Source organism: Clytia hemisphaerica, unplaced genomic scaffold (genome assembly GCF_902728285.1).
Source record: "Clytia hemisphaerica strain Z4C2 unplaced genomic scaffold, Clytia hemisphaerica genome assembly, whole genome shotgun sequence".
Classification (NCBI taxonomy): Eukaryota; Metazoa; Cnidaria; class Hydrozoa; order Leptothecata; family Clytiidae; genus Clytia; species Clytia hemisphaerica.
Window position 1 is genome coordinate 139,229 of NW_027104404.1, and position 19,579 is coordinate 158,807.

Sequence of the window (19,579 nt, forward strand, 5' to 3'; positions counted from 1 at the left end):
AAACAGAAAGGCTCCTATACTTTTATTTAGGATATTAGGATATCACTTAAAAAAATAATTTTACCTTACAACTGCGTTGATGTGATCCATCTTCTGATAGTTGAATTATATACCTGCCACATCCAGGGATTGAACCCGGATCTCCCTTAGGCGCTTTACTTAAGCTAAAGTGGCAATTTTTTCTATTGTTTCGTCTAAAAAGAAAAATAGAATTGTTTTATACAGTTGTCTCAATAGATGATATTGGCTTTACATGAAAACTCAGATTGACCCCCGAGAATTGCCCAAAATGCTTTGCGCGGAAAAAAGTTCACAATGAAATTCTTTCCACACAAAGCATTGTGGGCAATTCTCGGGGGTCAAATCTGAGTTTTCATGTAAAGCCAATATCGTCTATTGCTTAAAAAACTTGTGAAGAAAAATTTCTTACGCTTTTAATATTGATTGAGCCATCTTCTGATAGTCTTCTGATGCGATGGTTAACTGATAGTTGAAATACCTGCCACGTCTGGGGATTGAACCCAGATCTCCTTTAGGCGCTTTACTTAAGCTAACGTGACAATATGTTTTATTGTTTCATCTAAAAAAGAAAAAAAGAATCCATTTATACAGTTGTCTAGAGCAATTTAAAGACTTGTTAAGAAAATTCCTTACCTTTTAATATTGGTTGAGACATCTTCTGATAGTTTTCTGATAGTTGAAAAACCTGCCACGTCTGGGGATTGAACCCAGATCTCCTTTCGGCGCTTTACTTAAGCTAACGTGGTAATATGTTTATTAGTAGAGACCAATGGTGCATAATTTTGATGGAATTGTGCACATTTGGCTAAAAGCATGAAATTTGGCACAGACCGAGTTTGGACCTTAATAAACGATTTTAGCCCGGGACCCACTCAGATTTCCCCTTTTTTACCCAATTTTGGGCCAATTTATGATGACGTCATCAGGAAAATTTTGGCTTAGAAGTCACCTCTGCAAATATGGTCATATCATAAATCGTTGGATCGGAAATTCAATGTAGATTTCAAAAAAGGATTATCTCATACCATGAAAATCAAGCCAATAAAAGTTATTCATTCCCAAAGTGAGTGATGACGTCATCAACTTTTTTTGGATTGGAGGGCATCCTTGCAAATATAGTCATATTATATACCGTTGGATCGGAAATTCAACGTAGATTTCAAAAAAGGATTATCTCATACCATGAAAATCAAGCCAATGAAAGTTATTCATCCTCAAAGTGAGTGATGACGTCATCGATATTTTTTTGGGTTAGAGGTTGTCTTAGATATTATATACCTTTGGATCAGAAATTGGATCTAGATTGGAAAAAAGGATAATCCTATATCACTAAAATCAAGTGTATTGAGGCTATTTTTCTTCAGAGTGATGCTTTCATTTGATGTTTTTGCTAAGAGGTCATTGTGTCCTCTAATTGTGGTCAGGCTAAGTCATTGAATTAAAAATTTACATTCTTTCTTTGCTCATTTGTTAGACTGATTACTTACTTTGCTTTTTTCTTTTAGATGTTTACTAAATAATTTGAAAAATAAAATGAAATAGGTAATTGCCAAAAATGTCAAAAAGAAGAAGTGTTGTGACGGTTGATGTAGGAAAGGATCCTAAAACTATTAAGAGCGATCAAGATAACGAAAAGATTGATTGGACCCGCTGCTTTATATGTCAAAAAGATGAAGCAGAGCATCTTCAAGCAACCTCAGATGCGAAAACTGGAGACAAAGAACGACCTTACAGGGAACTTGCTAAACGCATAATAAAATTCAAAAGCATTGATTTACTACCAGTTTCGCTAGACATTCAAAAGTTGGAGCAAGGAGAATTATCACTTGAAGACGCTTTAATCAGACACAGAGCAAAGTTTCACAAGTCATGCAAGAACAAATTTGGGGCAGATAAGCTTGAAAGAGCCATAAAGAAATACGAGAAATCAAGACATAGTGAGATAGGTACTTATGAATACACATCATTCATATAATTTAAGTTTAAGACTCTGGATAGAGTAGTCAACTAATTTTTTATCTGATAGGATGATCCATAACGAGTTTTTAGACTATAACAGGAGTGTCAAACTTTATTATTAATGACTGTTTGTTTGTTTTTTCGTCAAGTGATGTGGATTTATTCTTATCTTAGGCTCTCGTCTCCGAAACTCTCAATCGTCTAATTCAAAATCATCAAAAACATCCAAATGCTTCTTTTGTGGAGAAGAAGAGAGTTTTGAAAAAGGCTCGTTGCATTTAGTGCAGTCCTACAGGCTTGATAATCGAGTTCGTACATGTGCTAGTCTTCTTGGAGATACCGATCTTTATGCCAAACTCCAAAACGGTGATATGATCGCACAAGACGCCCTGTATCACAAATCATGTTTACTCAAATTGTACAAAAGAGCTTCAAGCAAACAATTCGGAGACGAAACGTCAGAGGAGCAACGGAGACTGAGTGGTATCGCGTTTGGCGAAGTTGTTGCTTTTATTGAAGAAACCATGTTAGAATTGATAGAAACCGCAAATATCCCTACGTTTAAGCTGTCAGATCTCATCAAGCTGTATACTGCAAACCTTGAGAAACTTGGCGTCACGCTTGAAACGAGAGAACACAGCACACGATTCAAAAAGAGACTGCTCAATCAATTTGAGGATCTAACTGCTTACAATGACGGAAAAGAAGTCATTCTGGTATTCAATAAAGATGTTGGAGAGGCAATATCGGTAGCTGCAGAAACCAATTACGATGACGACGGGTATATCCTTGCAAAGGCGGCAAATATCATGCGCAGGTTAATCTGGTTTCAAGCTATTAAATTCTTTCTTATATTAAACTTTCTATGTCAATGGGCTCCATCTTTACCTTGTTTATTTGATTGAAAAATGACCACTAACAACTTTCCATTCTAAATTTTGCTACTCGTTTCCTTCACAGGGACATATTGAACTCGGAGCATTTTCAATTTCACGGGGACTTCAAACCAGGATGCCAAGAATCTTCAATACCACCAGCTTTAAAATCCTTCATGTCATATTTAATACACAGTTCAACTGAGACACCAGGAAACAATGAGCATTACAAACAAGCTGTACTAACCCTCTGTCAATTAGTAACTTTTAACACTTTGATCCGCACTCGTAAGGAGTCGACATCCTCGTATCATTCAGTCAACAGAGAACCAGCATTGTGCGTGTTTCTGGCAATGATGATTCACAATAAAACCAGAAATTTGGACATGGTGGAGACCGTATCAAAGCTTGGTTTATGCATTAGCAAGCACCGGTTATCAAACCTCTCTATTGCAATGGGAAACAAAGTAATAGAACTGAATGAATTTGACAGGGTTGTATTGCCTACCAGCTTAATGCTTGGTATTTTCTCAACGGCATCCATTGACAATCTAGATATTGCAATTAAATCAGCATTAGTACAACATCTTTCCATGGGACTGCGGCTTCTATCAATCAACATCCTAAAGCCATTGGTCAAGGTTTTCCGAGGAAAGCTCCTAGAGTTGAAAAAATTCAGTCCGAGACACTGAAGAATCTCCCAACATCATATACTGACGTACCTCCTTTTCATTTGCCAAGTGAAGTTAAACCTCCTGCATTTCAAAGTCTAATGTTCCAAAACAAGACTCGGTGGCTGATCAAACGAAAGACAAGAAATGGTTAGAGAATCCAGAACAGTTATCATGGGCAGTCTATCATTCAAAAGAACGAAACCCAGCAACCTGTAAAGATATCTCAGCAATGTTGCCAATTTTTCGTGATGATTCAAAGTCGCCAGCTACAATCAAACATCTACTCAATGTTCTCATTCATTCTATCAGCTTCTTAAATCCAGGTCAACCTGCTGTAATTGGGCTCGACCAACCGCTATTTGCACTTGCTAAAAGGATTCAATGGTATCAGCCATCATTATATGGTGAAAAGAAGCTGGTGTTGATGCTCGGAGCACTTCACATTGAAATGGTCATGTTGAGTTGTTTGGGTGATTGGCTTGAGGATAGTGGCTGGACTATTGTCGTCTCCAACAGTGGTATCTCGTCATCTGGAAATGACTCCTTATTAACTGGCCACGATGTTGCCCAAACAAAATATGTGCATCAAGTAACTGCTATGGCCTTGCATCGCCTAATGAAATCAGCATATGACAACAGGACACCAAAAAATGCGAACACTTTTGAAATTTGGAGAGCCGAGATGGAAAAAGAGAACCCACAGTTCAAATTTTGGTCAATTGCTTTGAAGATGGAAATGGATTATCTTACGTTTCTACGCTCCATTCGGTCTGCTGATTTCAAACTCTACGTCGCATCATTAAAAAAGTTTTTGCCATGGATCTTCCTCTTCGACCATGTCCATTATGCTCGTTGGCTAACCATTCATCATCACGACATGGAAGTTTTGAAAGACACAAATCCTCAAGTATACGAAGAGTTTGTACAAACGGAAACTTCGTTGTGAACAGAACTCAAAACCGCTTCTCTAGCATGGGTCTGGATCAACGCCATGAACAACTGAAAAAGATGTCAAAGGTTTGTATAAAGTATCAAAATTTTAAAGACCTTTTTGGTGCTATGTTTAAGTACGACACATTTAGTTTTTTTCACCTCGCTAAAGTGATTTTGAATTTATTTAAAATTTGATTGAATATAAAGGGTTTTGAAAAATGGGCAAAGTACTCTATTTTCTTTAATCCAGGAAGCGGCGGGTTAGTTGGTTTGACAGAAGATGAGGACAAGTTTCGACGCTGGCAGATTTGTAGTCCAGAAGTGGCTCGAGCAGTCTCAGAATTTGAGGAGATTACAGTCCTTAAAGAAAACGAGCATTCCGTTTATAATCACCACGAAGATTCAGAAGCGTTCAAGAAAAAGTTTCGAACGGATGTTGACAAGCTTTCCACTGAAATAACGCAACTGGGAAACCCTTTCAACAGCACAAGTTGTGACGATTCCAAGGAGCTGATTCAATTAGGAAATAAAGATGTGATGAATGAGGAAACAGCAAAGAAAGTTTTTGAAGTTGAGAAGATTGGAAAAGACCAGTTTGAGGAGTTTCAAACCACAAGAATTTTCAGTCAAACAACATCGATTGATTCTCCCATTAAAAAAAACAATGTTATCATTTTCAAAACATCTTGCACTAAAGGGAAATCAAGCAAGGCAGAAACGAAAGAATTAAAGATGCACCTCCGGCTGTTCTCACAAATGTACATTGCCACACAAATCAGAGGAGGTGACCTTGATGAATTCTTCCAACATGAGACCCTTCCATATCCGCCAGCATTGTCAAAAGGTGGACAAATGCGTTCGGGAATTAAATCTGACCTGGCTAAGTGTGTTCGACCAGCAGAAGTTGTATCCTCTCCTCCTGAAGTTGATGGATCAGTGCTTGAAGGATCAGTCATCGTCAATATGACCAAACCAAAGAAGAATCAAAGATTCCAAGATTATTGCAAACAATCCTTCTATCCTCAGGTCAAGAAGCTTCAAAATGAATACAGGTCTCAACGTGTGGATGTCGTTTTTGACACATATCAGGATCTTAGTCTTAAAGCAGCAACACGAACGAAACGGGGAAAAGGAATTCGTCGGAAGGTTCTAGTGATTCCATCGCACCAACAAACTGGAATGGATTCCTTCGTTTAAACCAAAATAAAACCGAGCTGTTCGCCTATCTTTCCAAAGAGCTGATGTCGTGTACCGACGATGAAACAGTGCTTACATGTGCTTATGCTACGACTTGCGTCACCAGTAGTGGTCAGATGGCATCATCGTTTATTTCACCATGCAACCACGAAGAGGCAGACACAAGAGTGTTTTTTGCACGTCAACGACATGTCTCTGCAAGGTCACACAAAGATAACCATTCGCACCGTGGACACCGACGTCTTAGTTATAGCTATATCCATATTTGCTCGTTTGCATGCTCAACTAGAAGAATTGTGGATCGATTTTGGTACTGGCAAACATCGGCAATTCTTCCCGATCCATTTGATTGTGAGAGATCTCGGACAATCAAAAGCTTTAGGAATCCCGTTTTTTCATGCCTTCACAGGATGTGACCAGGTCTCTTACATGTCGCAAGTCTCTAAAAGTTCTGCTTTGAAGATCTGGGACTCATTTGATGAAATAACCCCAATTTTTGAGAAGCTTAGTCATAAACCAACCCATCGTGATGTTGAAGAAGCGTTGCCCATACTCGAACGCTTCACAGTGCTTCTATACAACAAGACGTCTAATTGTCTAACAACCAACGAATGTCGAAAAGAATATTCTGCAAAGGCCGATCAATTGATTCCATTCCACCAACAAGTGGAGCTTTGTTGCAACATGCTTTTCGTTCCTCGTATATTTCCGGTTATAATTGGGATCAAGCGATTGTCACCAACCAAAGTCTTCCTGATCCAGAACAATGGGGCTTCAAAATGGCAAATAGTTGCTACGCACCTAAATGGTCTGACCTTCCAGATGCCACCTTGGCTTTGAGACAGTTGATTAAATGTGGATGCGATCCTCAGAAAGGTTGTAAAGGACGTTGCAAGTGTGTCAGCTCAGGGTTCTTATGTACCCAGCTTTGCAAATGCAAAGGAGAATGTGAACGTGATTAACTCAACAAATATCTAGATTTATATTTTGTTAACTTCACTAGGCTTGCTCTTTTCTATATATTTTCTATGTATTTTCAAAAGTCTCCGATTAAGAAGGTGTGTATATAATTTTGTACGAGAAAGTCTTTTAAACCCGAACGCTAGTTTGCTTATACTTCTTTCAAAAGTTTTTCGTTCATTTATCATTTCACTATGTTCTTGTATAATTCTTAGTCGAATTGTGCAATTCTCATTTATGCTTTTTTCTGCATTTTTATATATCAATATAAAATAATATAACACAGAAAACTGTAAATAAATATTGTTTAACCCGAATATATGATTTAATAATCTTAGTGTTCGTCGTATTCGGATAATTTACAAGTTACATTTAGTCTATAAAGCCCATGCCATCTGTTTATTTTTGTGGAAAATAACTTTTTGTTGGCTTCCTTCATGGTGTCAGATAATTTTCTTTCGGGATATATGTAAAACTTCTGATCTAGAGCTATGTATAATTATGACCATTTGCTTAAGATGCAACTTTTAAGCCAGAAAGTTTGATGGGACCACCACTCACTTTGGGAATGAATAACTTTTATTAGCTTGATTATCATGGTATGAGGTAATCCTTTTTTGAAATCTACGTTCAATTTCCGATCCAACAGTATATAATATGACCATATTTGCAGAGATGTCCTCTAAGCCAAAAAAAGTTGATGACGTCATCAACCACTTTGGGAATGAATAACTTTTATTGGCTTGATTTTCATGGTATGAGATAATCCTTTTTTGAAATCTACGTTGAATTTCCGATCCAACTGTATATAATATGACCACATTTTCTGGGATGACCTCTAAGCCAAAATTTTCCTGATGACGTCATCATAAATTGGCTCAAAAATTGGGTAAAAAGGGGAAATTTGAGTGGGTCCCGGGCCCAAATCATTTATTTAGGTCTAAACTCGGTCTCTGAAAAAAAATTCTGCTTTTACCCTAAGTTGCACAATTTTTCACCATTGGTCTCTACTATATTGTTTCTTCTAAAAAGGGAAAAAATTATTTGAAGTTGACACAATTTAGCAGAATATCTTCTAATGAGAAAGAGTGAAGCGTGACGCTGCAGATCAAATCTGTGTTTTGCTGTTTTGACTAGACTCACTAAGCCTTCATGATTAAAAAGGTTACAGTCTGTTTATTGCAACAACTCTCCGATGTTTGCTGTTGATCAGGAGGACTATAATAGACGAGATCGGCTTTCCGAATTCTCCCCGAATGATCACCCATGATGCATTGCGCAAAAAAATTCACGGACAATATTGACTTACTGAATTTTTTTGCGCAATGCATCATGGGTAATCATTCGGGGAGAATTTCGTTAAGCCGATATCGTCTATTAGAACATGATATAATAATGATGATATAGCCTGATATCTCGGAATCCTTTTTTCATTTAAAAAACACACTGAATTTCATTGTGGCAACAATCAAATATCCTGCGTTAATTTTGCTTTTGCAGTTCCTGAAACATTTTGTTCGAAAACTCACAATTAACCATCATTGAGTCCAAATGCTTTCAAAGTATTCACAGGTGATGTAGCACAAACGCTGTTTTTTCTTTTATAAGAAGAAAATGAAAGATAACAAGAATCTGACAATTTTACCTCCAATACCAACAGACTCCATTTTCATTAAATTGACTAGGTTTATGCAAAGCAAAGATATTTCTGATTGTCACCTATCTAAACCTCATATATACTATTAACAAAATGCAATTATCTCGTGAACAATAACCTTAATCAAAAAATGGATGCCTAAAGGCATGTCATATTGTATTGAATAATTTTAAAACTTAAAGAATATGAAGATAGAAACGACCTTGAACACCACTGTACATATTGTTCAGTGATGTACGGTGGGATGCAGGGCGGACTTCAATTGGGAATTCAGTGTCCGATGAGAAAATGTTCCGTGTTGACAAACTTAACCCAAAATCCCCATCGGACATTTAGATCCAGCCCCACCACCATGTACACCACCGCGCAATGTGCAGCGGTGTCCAGGGTCCTGAAAATATTGGTAGTTATACTGTCAATTTAAATCTCAAGGTAGCTTACAACAAATAATCTTAAAAACTTCATCTACATATCCAACATATCTGCCTCTGTAATTGCTAGATTTCTAGTAAAAAAACCTCCAGAATTGAAAACAACACAAGAGAACTTAATATTCATCTCTCCGTGGTTGGTGTCATTTCTATTCGGAAGAAAGTTTACAGAAATACCACGAAAAACTTTCAACTTGCTTACTGGAATGCTTGATAACTTCCCATGGATGTATATCATTCGCTTAAATCGCAATGGCTGACTTTTAACGTTATTTTCAAAATTACGATCAACGTAAATCATGTTTCTGGAGCCTTCAATTTTGGAAAAACAATCGTCAGGGTGAATGTCTGTGATTTTATAATGTTTCCCTCTCACAACAATAAAGTCACCAACATTCAGCCCATGATCAGTCTTCACGCTGACAAAGTTACGCTCGTTGCGTGTTGAAATTGTAAAGTTTACAAGCCGTTCCTCAGGCAATACTTTTGGATCAAACTGGAATAATTCATCCAGTGGAATGCTTGCTTCCCCCAAATCATCACTGTCACTGGGAACAAATATTCTCATACTTTGATCCTCAGTAGACTCAGTTAAAGGGGGAAGCTTGCAGACCGGGATGACAAGATCGCCACGTTCCAAATCATTATTGTGGAGGAGGGTAACATACATAAGAGGACACACAAGGGAAAGATCCTTATGCTCGTTAAACCTCATGATTGTCTCACTGCCAAAAACTTTCCATATTAGCCTCAAAGTACTGAGCTCACCTTCTCTGAAACAGCCTTTAAAAACTTGTTGATGAGTTGACTGGCTTTTTAAAGTTTTAACAACGTCTAAGCTTGAAACACGAAAGTTATTCAACTCTTTAAGCTTTGAGGTGACAGTTAACTTAAAATCTTTGCACGAATCAATGAAAATTTGCTTGAAATCCATGGTTGTATAAGAATTAAAATTCAAAACAAATACCAAAAAACACTTGCAAAAACCAACGGCACAGTCCGATTCAGCATGTAAATGATCTTAAAACGGCATTCTGTACTATATGCTAACTACGCGTCGTAACATCGCATTCAAAGAAATAACGGAGAACTTGTTATAATAATATAATACGGAAAGCTAGAAAATGGTCAGAGAGTATAAAGGTTTATTTCGGCTGAGTCTGACTGAGCCGCAAAATTCGTTAGGAACCAGCTACAAACCGTAATTTTGCTGAGATTGCAAATTTTCCGATTATGCAGTTTTTACCGGCACCGATATAGTCTAAGTTTGCATGCCGCGCGGATCAAAGATTAAAACTCAGATCGCCGTGCTTAAAAAAAATTCACTTTTTTCTACGCCAATCAGATTCCACGTCTTTTTCCCGATCAGCCAATCGCAGTGGCTTGTAGAGGGCATTACGTATTTCTTTGTCTGGTTTGTAATTTTGTAATTTTTCGAATCCAATGAATTTTCTTTACTAGAGTAATGGGGCCCACTAAACCTGCAAATGCAGCGATTGTATTGGCTATCAAAAAGCCATTTTAGATTTTCTTGAAAGCCAGATAAATTGCGGGCAGAACCGTGGGTCGGGGCTATATTTTTCATGGTCCCTATCTCGAATAACAGGAGATTAAAGTCTGGACTTCGAAATTTCCTTGGACAAAATAACTTCCTCAAGAAAACATTTAAGCCATAAAATTAGCCCCGACCCTAGATCAGGTGCCCCTATGTGCAGGCCACCCTAAACAGTTGTTTTTGACCCTTCACTCTCGGCCGAGTCGTTGCTTTTGTTGATAAACAGCAATTTTGGAACCTTACTTCAGTGGTCGTTTCCTCGCGGTTTATGACAGTTTTAACAAAAGAGTTTGCCCAAATCTCAGTTAAAAATTTATATTTTCACATTAAATCAATTACACAATATTCCCAACTTGTTTATACGTTTAAATTTGAGCTCAATACTCTTCATTATAAAAATTGCAAAATTTGATAAATTTTACAGACCAGAAAATTCACCTCATTGACACACTCGAGTAAAGCAATTAAATGCACAATGCAAAGTTGTTTTCGCCACTGGTAAGTTAAAAACGATCAAGGTCGAAAACCATCTACGAAGCAGTATAGTTTATCTCATTAAAGGGACCCCTCGCTTGTTTGTGATCTTTAGGAAATCAAACTATATTGGTCCAAAAATCCTAACAACATATCGAAAGAACATAAGACTGCTAGTTCCTGTAGAGAAATCGAAAAATTCCTCTGAAAACAGTATTGTGTCTTCGTCTGACTGAAACCAACACAACCAGGGCTCATTGGGAGCTCTGAAGCCGATACCGATTCTCAATAAACCCGCAACTCGACTCAAAGCAAATGGTTTTTCTTAGGAGAAGAGCGCGGATTCTAGACTGTTCGAACCAGAGCTGGCCTCTAAACTTGTAGTGTAATTTTCCGGTGCATTTTTGTCAACAACTTGGAGAATTCTTGTTGAAGATTTTGGGAAAGCTTGGCTGTCCTCCAAAATTCGTCAGACTTATACCCAAGTTAACGCTTGCCTTATAGTAGATGGAGCCCTAACAGAACCGTTCCAATACCGCAGTGGCGTAAAACAAGGCTGCAAACTCGCACCCACTCTTTATGGTATCTATGCTGCTGTACTTCTCTTACTTGCGTACGAAAACATTGGTCATCAGTTCAGCATAAAGATTAGGTTTCGTTATGGTGGTGATCTCTTTGATTTAAAAAGATTGAAAGCCAAAACAAAAAAAATTCTCGATTTCATCAGAGAAGCCCAATATGCTGACGACATTGCAATATTCAGTGACTCACCTCTCGGTTTACAGACTCTGTTAACAGCTCACAATGATATGGCTAAACGTATGGGTCTTTCTATTAATATCAAGAAAACTGAAACCATGTCTGTCGGTCCTGAAGAGCAGGCCTTCATAGATGATACACCACTGAAAAGTGTAGATCAGTTCAAATACCTCGGTACCAGCGACGGTTCGGTGAACGCTGAACTAATCACTCGAATTCAAGCTCTATCATCTGCATATGGACGTCTTCGTCAACGTGTTTTCAATTCCCATGATATCACAATCTCCACAAAATTGAAAGTATATGTCCAATGTTTATTACCTCTCCTCACATACGGCTGCAAGACATGGACACTATATCGACATAACATCAAACAGCTCCGCACAGTTCAACAACGACACTTGAGAAAGATTCTTCATATCAAGTGGAGTGATTTTGTGAGTAATGAGGAGGTGTTACAACGATATGGCGCTGAAGATATTGAAATTATTTTAATCGCAAGTCGCCTTCGTTGGCTCGGCCATATCGCAAGGATGAATGATGACCGTCCCGTAAAATCTCTAATATTTGGCAAACTCGATAAAGGGTCTCGCTCTGTCGGTCGTCCGAAGTTGAGAAATAAAGATACGTGTAAAAGTGTGCTCAAGTTAGGAAGAATGTTGGATAGTTGGCAACATATAGTTGATGATCGCCCGGTATGGAGAAGCTCAATTGCTGGTATGTGTGGTAAAGTCAATGAGAATTAAATTGCAAGCTATCAACGGAGAAAAGAGCATCGAGCTCGAAAGAAAAATTTAAGTGTAAATTGATCAGATAGAACTTATTTTATTTTATATTGTATTGATTAGTGTTTTACCCGCATCGGGTCATTGACGTATTATTGCGCCCGTCAAGGGCGCCTTAATGAGGAGTACCTAGGGAAAATCTCACGATTCAGTTTTCCGGCTCGATTATTCATGTTTGTTCTCGATCATTCATTTTTTATTTTGTGTTTTTTTGACGCATGTTAATGTTAGCAGAGACAGAGCCTTGCTCGATTAAACTACTTTTCGTAGTATTTCCCTGATTTCCTATTTTTCTTCCGATCGGATTCATTAAAAGGTTATTCAAGATGGCTACCGAAGCGATAGTATTTTTGATCATTTGCATGAGTTTGCATGCTGGCATGCAAGTTTGCATGCAAGTTTCATCTTTTTGAATTAGCTCTAACTTGGCAAATTAATTCTTGAATCAGGGACATGCCTTTTTGCATCGTGTAAAGACTTTATTTGCTCTAGTTTTCGTTAATTTTTATGAACTATTTTTTACCAAAAGTGAGACTTATTTTTTGCTTTGTTTTGGTTTGTTTGTTATGATTCCATGATGATGCGATGGTTGATTGCAAAAAAAAACCTATTTTCCTGTTGGGCTTGGAGAAAGTTATGGATGGATTATTGGATGAAGTATCCTAACGTATACATTTCCTATATAAATAAATGTAAATGAAGAAGAAGAGAGAAGTAATTTTCACCAAATTATGGCGGCTTTCACTGCAATTCGATTGAAGACGATAATGTGATGAACAATATTCGATGAACCTTTAGATCGTATACTGGGATTTCATTAAGTAAGATGAAAGTATCTTTCAACAAATTATGGACAAAAATCCAGACGGTGCGATTATCGATTTGCAATTGATGCATTGGAGTTTTTTCACCACTGCTGCGATTTGATATTTAAGACGATGATGCGATGGATGATTTGATGAACTTTTAGATCATTTATTATCATAAAGTGTTACTGGGATTTGATTAAGTAAGACCAAAGTGTTTTTCAACAAATTATGGACAAAAATCCAGACGTTGCGATTATTAATTATTGTGATTGCGATTGATTGATGCATGGGTTGGGCGGCAATCGAAAATATGTTCCGTTCGCGTCAAAAATCTTTTTAAAATTGAGTCGGTCGGTCGGTAGTAAATATAGTCGGGTTTTTTGGAAAATGGTTTCAAAGTATAGTTTTTAATATTTATTCGTTCGCTTGATGAAAAATTCCGACAATTTTCTGACTCGTCTGACTAGGAATTTTTGTCTGCCAAGTTGGTCAGTCGGCTGACGCGAACGGAACATATTTTTGATTGTCGCCTTGGAGTTTTTCACCAAACTGCGATTTGATATTGAAGACGATGGATGATTTGATAAACTTTTGGATCATTTATTATGATAAAGTGTTACTGGAATTTGATTAAGTAAGACCAAAGTATTTTTCAACAAATTATGGACAAAAATCCAGATGGTGCGATTATTGATTATGATTGATAAATAATTGATTTTGATTTTTACTGACATAATAACTAATTGATACATTAACGCAATCGATAGATAATTAATATATACTTACAATTGTTTCAATAAACTATGTATCAATGCAATCAATATTTTATAGATTACTCATTGATTGCAATCGATAATCGATTTTATATTTTTTTAATATTTTATTTATGTTTTACTGAACTAAATTTCTTCTAGATGACTTTGAGTGAATTATGTTTTAAAAAAATATTGATTTTTGTTGTTCTGTTGTTGTATATAGATTTTAGGTGTTCTACACTTGGAAGCTGCTAAATTTATTTTTTCCTGTACAAGGACCATAAAGGAGTGGCAAAGAAAACTTCTTGTGTGATTTTTAAGAAAACTATATATTGTTTTGTTTTTACACATTTTCCTTGCAGTTCTTATAAATAAAACTTAAAAAAACAAATTTTATTGCAACTTTCTGACTCATTTAACATGTCATTGAAATGGTTTACAGAAACTGTAATTATTTGGGCCTCCTGCTTTTTGTTTCCTTGGTTATCACTAACCGACGTCAGTTTCCCAGAAAAACATTGCAACGGGCGCATCATAGCCTTGGCTATTAGCTAGTTATTATTTATATTATTTGTTTTTGATTTAGTTTTCAGAAATCTGATGATGGAAAGAATCTCCCGGAATATATCAATAAAATAAAATTGTTGGTGACATCCTTTTCAAAAGATACAAACAATTAAAAGAATGGCAAGACGAAGACATAGCCTAGAGTCAGGTGTGGCCATGAAAAGTACTCTCTGCTATACTCGCGAGTCACCCGCCATCTTTACCAGAAATCATCCCGCAGACATTATTTCAAAGAAAGTGAAAAAGATTGTAGTTGAATATACGAGAGACACGGAAAATTTAGAAAGGTCGGCCGAGAACCCGGTTAGGCGTCCCGTGTTCATGCGGCCGAACGGAAAAGGAAAAAAGACAAATCAAAAAAACGGTTAGTGTAAAACACGGGTCACGGGTCACAGGTCACAGGTCACGGGTCACGGGTCACAGGTCACAGGTCACGGGTCAACAAAATGCAGACCAGAATAAAAGTATTATAGAAGAATTACAGACCCAGCGAACTTTTGCGTGTACAGTTTCATAACTCGAACCTCTATAACTCGAATATATCCCGGACGATTTTAGATTCCCTTTGAGAGTTTGATTCATAGACTGTATGAATGAATGAATGAGATTTCTTTTCTCTAAACTTTAACTAGAAAAATTTACAAAATCAACCTGATGAAACAACCTTTAATAGGTTTACAAAGCCATCAGGCAGTTAAAGTACTGTGGTAAATAAAGGAACGTTATGTACATTTAAAAATAGCTATATGTTTAGCTACAAGAATGGCGTGGGTTTGGCGCGAAAATGGAGAATATATACATATGATTACTACTAAAAAATAAGAAATGGTTATAAGATAACTATGAAATAATTTTTTGTTTCAAAGATGATAGAAAGCTACTGAATGGATTCAGATCTTTTATTTGGACACCGTAAGCATTCCAGAAATGAGGACCGTAAAACATAATTGGATGGGCAGCAACGTCGAAGTGTATCACCTCCATACCTCCGTTATTTACGAGTCTGGTTTTATGTTCATGATCAGGTTCATTAAACAAAGATTTAAGTGAAGATGGAATATTATTAAGTTTAATGTAACTATATATTAATTTACAACATTGTAATTTATATAATTGGTTTAGAGTTAGCGGTGCAAAAATTTCTTCATCATGGTGTTTGTATTTATTGATTTTGTTGATTATTTTATTAGTTACGTCATTTATCCTTGATAATCCCTTAGTTAAAGGAGATCCCCAGGATGTAATGGAATATTGAACATGAGATTGAATGAAACTATAGTATAGCGAACGACTGACATAGTTGGGGACTAGATAACTTACCTTCCTCATTATACCTGACCCTTGTTTGATTTTCGTTAGGACACTGTTTACCTGTTCTTTCCACTTTAACCTGTCATCAATCATTACTCCTAAGTATTTTGCTGCGTTAAGCCTGGTAAGAGCATCATTACCCATGATAATATTGAAGTCCTCTGTATTCTTTTTCCCTGTAAAAAGAAGATAGCAAGATTTTTTCACATTCAAAGATAACCTATTATTTTTCTGTATGTAGTACTATATGTACTTTTTTTATAAGCATCGTCTTTATAAGAATACATGCCATAACTTTTGATCAAAGGAGAATCGGCTTCCGGTAGTAAGATCGGATCCGTAAGATCTTTCAAAGAAAAGAAGGGATCATGCACAAAATAAATACATTTGTTTTTCTTTCTTATAAGCATCGTCTTTATAAGAATACATGTCATAACTTTTGATCAAAGGGGAATTGGCTTTCGGTAGTAAGATCTTTCAAAGCAAAGAAGGGATCATGCACAAAATAAATACATTTGTTTTTCTTGTAAGCATCGTCTTTATAAGAATACATGCCATAACTTTTGATCAAAGGGGAATTGGCTTTCGGTAGTAAGATCTTTCAAAGCAAAGAAGGGATCATGCACAAAATAAATACATTTGTTTTTCTTATAAGCATCGTCTTTATAAGAATACATGCCATAACTCTTGATCAAAGGAAAATCCGCTTTCGGTAGTAAGATCTTTCAAAGCAAAGAAGGGATCATGCACAAAATAAATACATTTGTTTTTCTTATAAGCATCGTCTTTATAAGAATACATGCCATAACTTTTTATCAAAGGAGAATTGGCTTTCGGTAGTAAGATCTTTCAAAGCAAAGAAGGGATCATGCACAAAATAAATACATTTGTTTTTCTTATAAGCATCGTCTTTATAAGAATACATTTCATAACTCTTGATCAAAGGAAAATCGGCTTTCGGTAGTGAGATCTTTCAAAGCAAAGAAGGGATCATGCACAAAATAAATATATTTTTAACCATCGTCTTTATAAGAAAATAGGCTATTAAGTACCCGAGAGTAAAACGTTTTACTCAGATGGGCTGATGAAAATGGAAGTAACCAACTGGAAGATAACAAGCAAGAGAAGAGTAATATATTTTTTCATATTCTTTCTTTAAAAAAACAAGTTTCAAGTAAAGAAAATGATAAAAAAGTAAAAATATCAATAAAATATATATAAGCTATCTGATAATAAACAAATAAATAAAAGGTTTTTTTATGACAATTAAAGAAATTTTCTCTTTTCAAAGTTTATTTACAGTTAAAATCAACAAAATATGGAGCTCCTATCTGAAAATATAAAAGGTTTTTCACGATAACTTAAGAAATTTCGTTTTTTCAAAGTTTATTTACAGTAAAAATCAATAAAATATGGAACATCAAGCTAGTCTTTCCTATCTGAAAATATAAAAGGTTTTTCACGATAACTTAAGAAATTTCGTTTTTTCAAAGTTTATTTACAGTAAAAATCAATAAAATATGGAACATCAAGCTAGTCTTTCCTATCTGAAAATATAAAAGGTTTTTCACGATAACTTAAAGGGAACGACGCATGGTATATTTATGAAATGCTGATCTAGCATTGGCACAAACACCCATACGGAGGAGTATTTAGGAGTGCTGGATCATAACAAAAACCAAAAGTGACTTTATTCCAAAAAATATATTCAAAAAAGTGAATATAATTTACTATAATGTTCAACAACAACACAAAAAGACTTACATAAAACTGAAAGAAAAAAAGAATGTCTTTTTCTTTTGAATGAAATCGAGTGTTTCTATTTTTAAATGAAGACATTCTATTGTGAATTTATTCGAAAACTTCTTTGCAATCTTTTTGTTTACATTTTGTCTTCATTCACTTTCGTTTACTGTTGAAAACATAACAAAGTTTTAGCTATAATCTCAAACCACGTATAACTGTCGGTTAAGCCAATCAGCTTTCGGGCTGACATCAGCATGTATTTCAGAGTATACCATGGAATTACCAGCAACTCCGACCCCTACTATAAGTATAGCGCTATTCCCTTTAAGAAATTTCGTTTTTTAAAAGTTTATTTACAGTAAAAATCAATAAAATATGGAACATCAAGCCAGGTAATTCATCTTACCTGAAAGCAAATACACGATGTTTTTTATAAGAGCCAGCAAATCTGGGCTGAGCCTGGGGTTGTTCTTAAATTTCTATTGTTCCGAACAATATTTAAAATTCCTTGTGTTTACCACGCCCAATTTCTTGAGAATGTCCACCACAGGGTTAAGTTGAAAAACCTGGCGGGGAAAACGCCGTTATTCGAAGTAAATAAATTCCTATCCCCTTAGCAGCCCTTAGAGCTTCGAATAAATGGAAGTCTACTGTATAATCAAGTAAAAGTGGGTAAAAGGCAATCTAAGAAACTTGTTAAAACTTTTATTATACGAACTAAAAATGTATAATTTCAGTAACATTTTCAAGCATGTTCAAAATATATTTTTAAACCAAATTCAAACCAAACTCCTCACGTATTCTCATCAAATGTGATAGTTTGGGTGGTGAAACTGTATAATCAATAACAAGATCATCATTACTCAGTTCTTTGCCCGGGAACTCCTTTCGTACACATGCTTTGTCAATGTGAAAATAGACGTTCTCCTTCTTTTTGCTGATTCGCGTTGTTATGGGACCTCCTGGTTCACTGCGGACTGGAAAAGATCGGTGGATTTTTATAGCAAGGACCATGTCATGTGGGGGAGGCTCAATTCGTTTGTCTGGACGAGTCTGCTTGTGACACCCGTAGCAAATGGTAGATCGTGTTTGGTTGAGGTACACTAAGTGAAACTTCTCATTATCTTCAATTACAGGTTTTGGGGGTCGTTTATCTTGATAACCTTCTGTATTCCTCTCTTGATTGCTCTTTCGTTTTCTCGTTCGTTCACTCTTTTTCTTGCCGGCATTCTGAGGTTGGATCTCTAACATTGTATTATCAGGAGCAGGAGCCCACTTCACAAGATGCTGTTCAAGCAAGTCCAAATGGTATGCAAGAGTGATTGAATGAGCACATATGCCTTAAAAAGAAAGAGCATTCAGTTCTATTTCGTAAAGGCAGACATGTAAAAAAGATTTGTTTGCTTTTGTGACATATGATAAAAGTTCAAAAGGAGTTGCATTATCACAGTATCAAATCCAAATTATTCAGCATGAGGAATCAGTAATCTAATGCCACGGTAAAAAGTGTATATAGATTTTCTGGGAATTTTTGAGAGAATCCACCTTTAATTTAAAGCATTTAAGCTTCCCATTTTAGTTTTCCCCTGGAGTATACAATGCTTATACTTGACACGTAAAGTGGTCAGAATATCACCAGGAAAAAATTAATGTCGAAATCATACCTTGTGTGGCATTGTTTCTTGGACAATCACATTTAACAGCTTGATCTCGAACTCTTACTGTATGAATTGAATCGATTTGACTTCTGGACTTGATGAAGTACATATTTTGAGCAAGGCTTGACTTTTGCACAGTATCAAGAAAATTTACCAAATATTGTTTAGCACCATTCCAGTCCACTGAGAGGTGACCAGGTAGACCAGACACCGAGAAGTCAGGAAATTCAGGTGGCGAAATGCCCATATTTGAACTGACTGACAGAGGTTGATGTGAGATAGAGGTATCCTCTTCATCAGTTGGATATTCATCTATCACTTGTAACCCTGATGTTGATGGTTGGCAATCATCTTCTGCAATTCAAAAAAATATGGATGTAGTAATTCAAAAATTATGAATAGTAATCAAAAGGGTTCCAAAGTCAGGAGAATCCTGGTGAAGGTATACGACAC

General features: G+C 36.2%; 1 protein-coding gene across 1 annotated transcript; it reads right to left on the reverse strand.

Annotated features, from left to right (window-relative positions):
• Nucleotides 1-18,063: 18,063 nt before the first annotated feature.
• Nucleotides 18,064-19,438, reverse strand: LOC136819974 (uncharacterized; the record flags this gene model as incomplete). Its single annotated transcript, XM_067076207.1, is given in 2 exon segments — nt 18,064-18,808; nt 19,133-19,438. Coding segments are annotated over 2 exon segments (878 nt in total), but the record flags the coding sequence as incomplete, so codon positions are not given.
• Nucleotides 19,439-19,579: the final 141 nt, after the last annotated feature.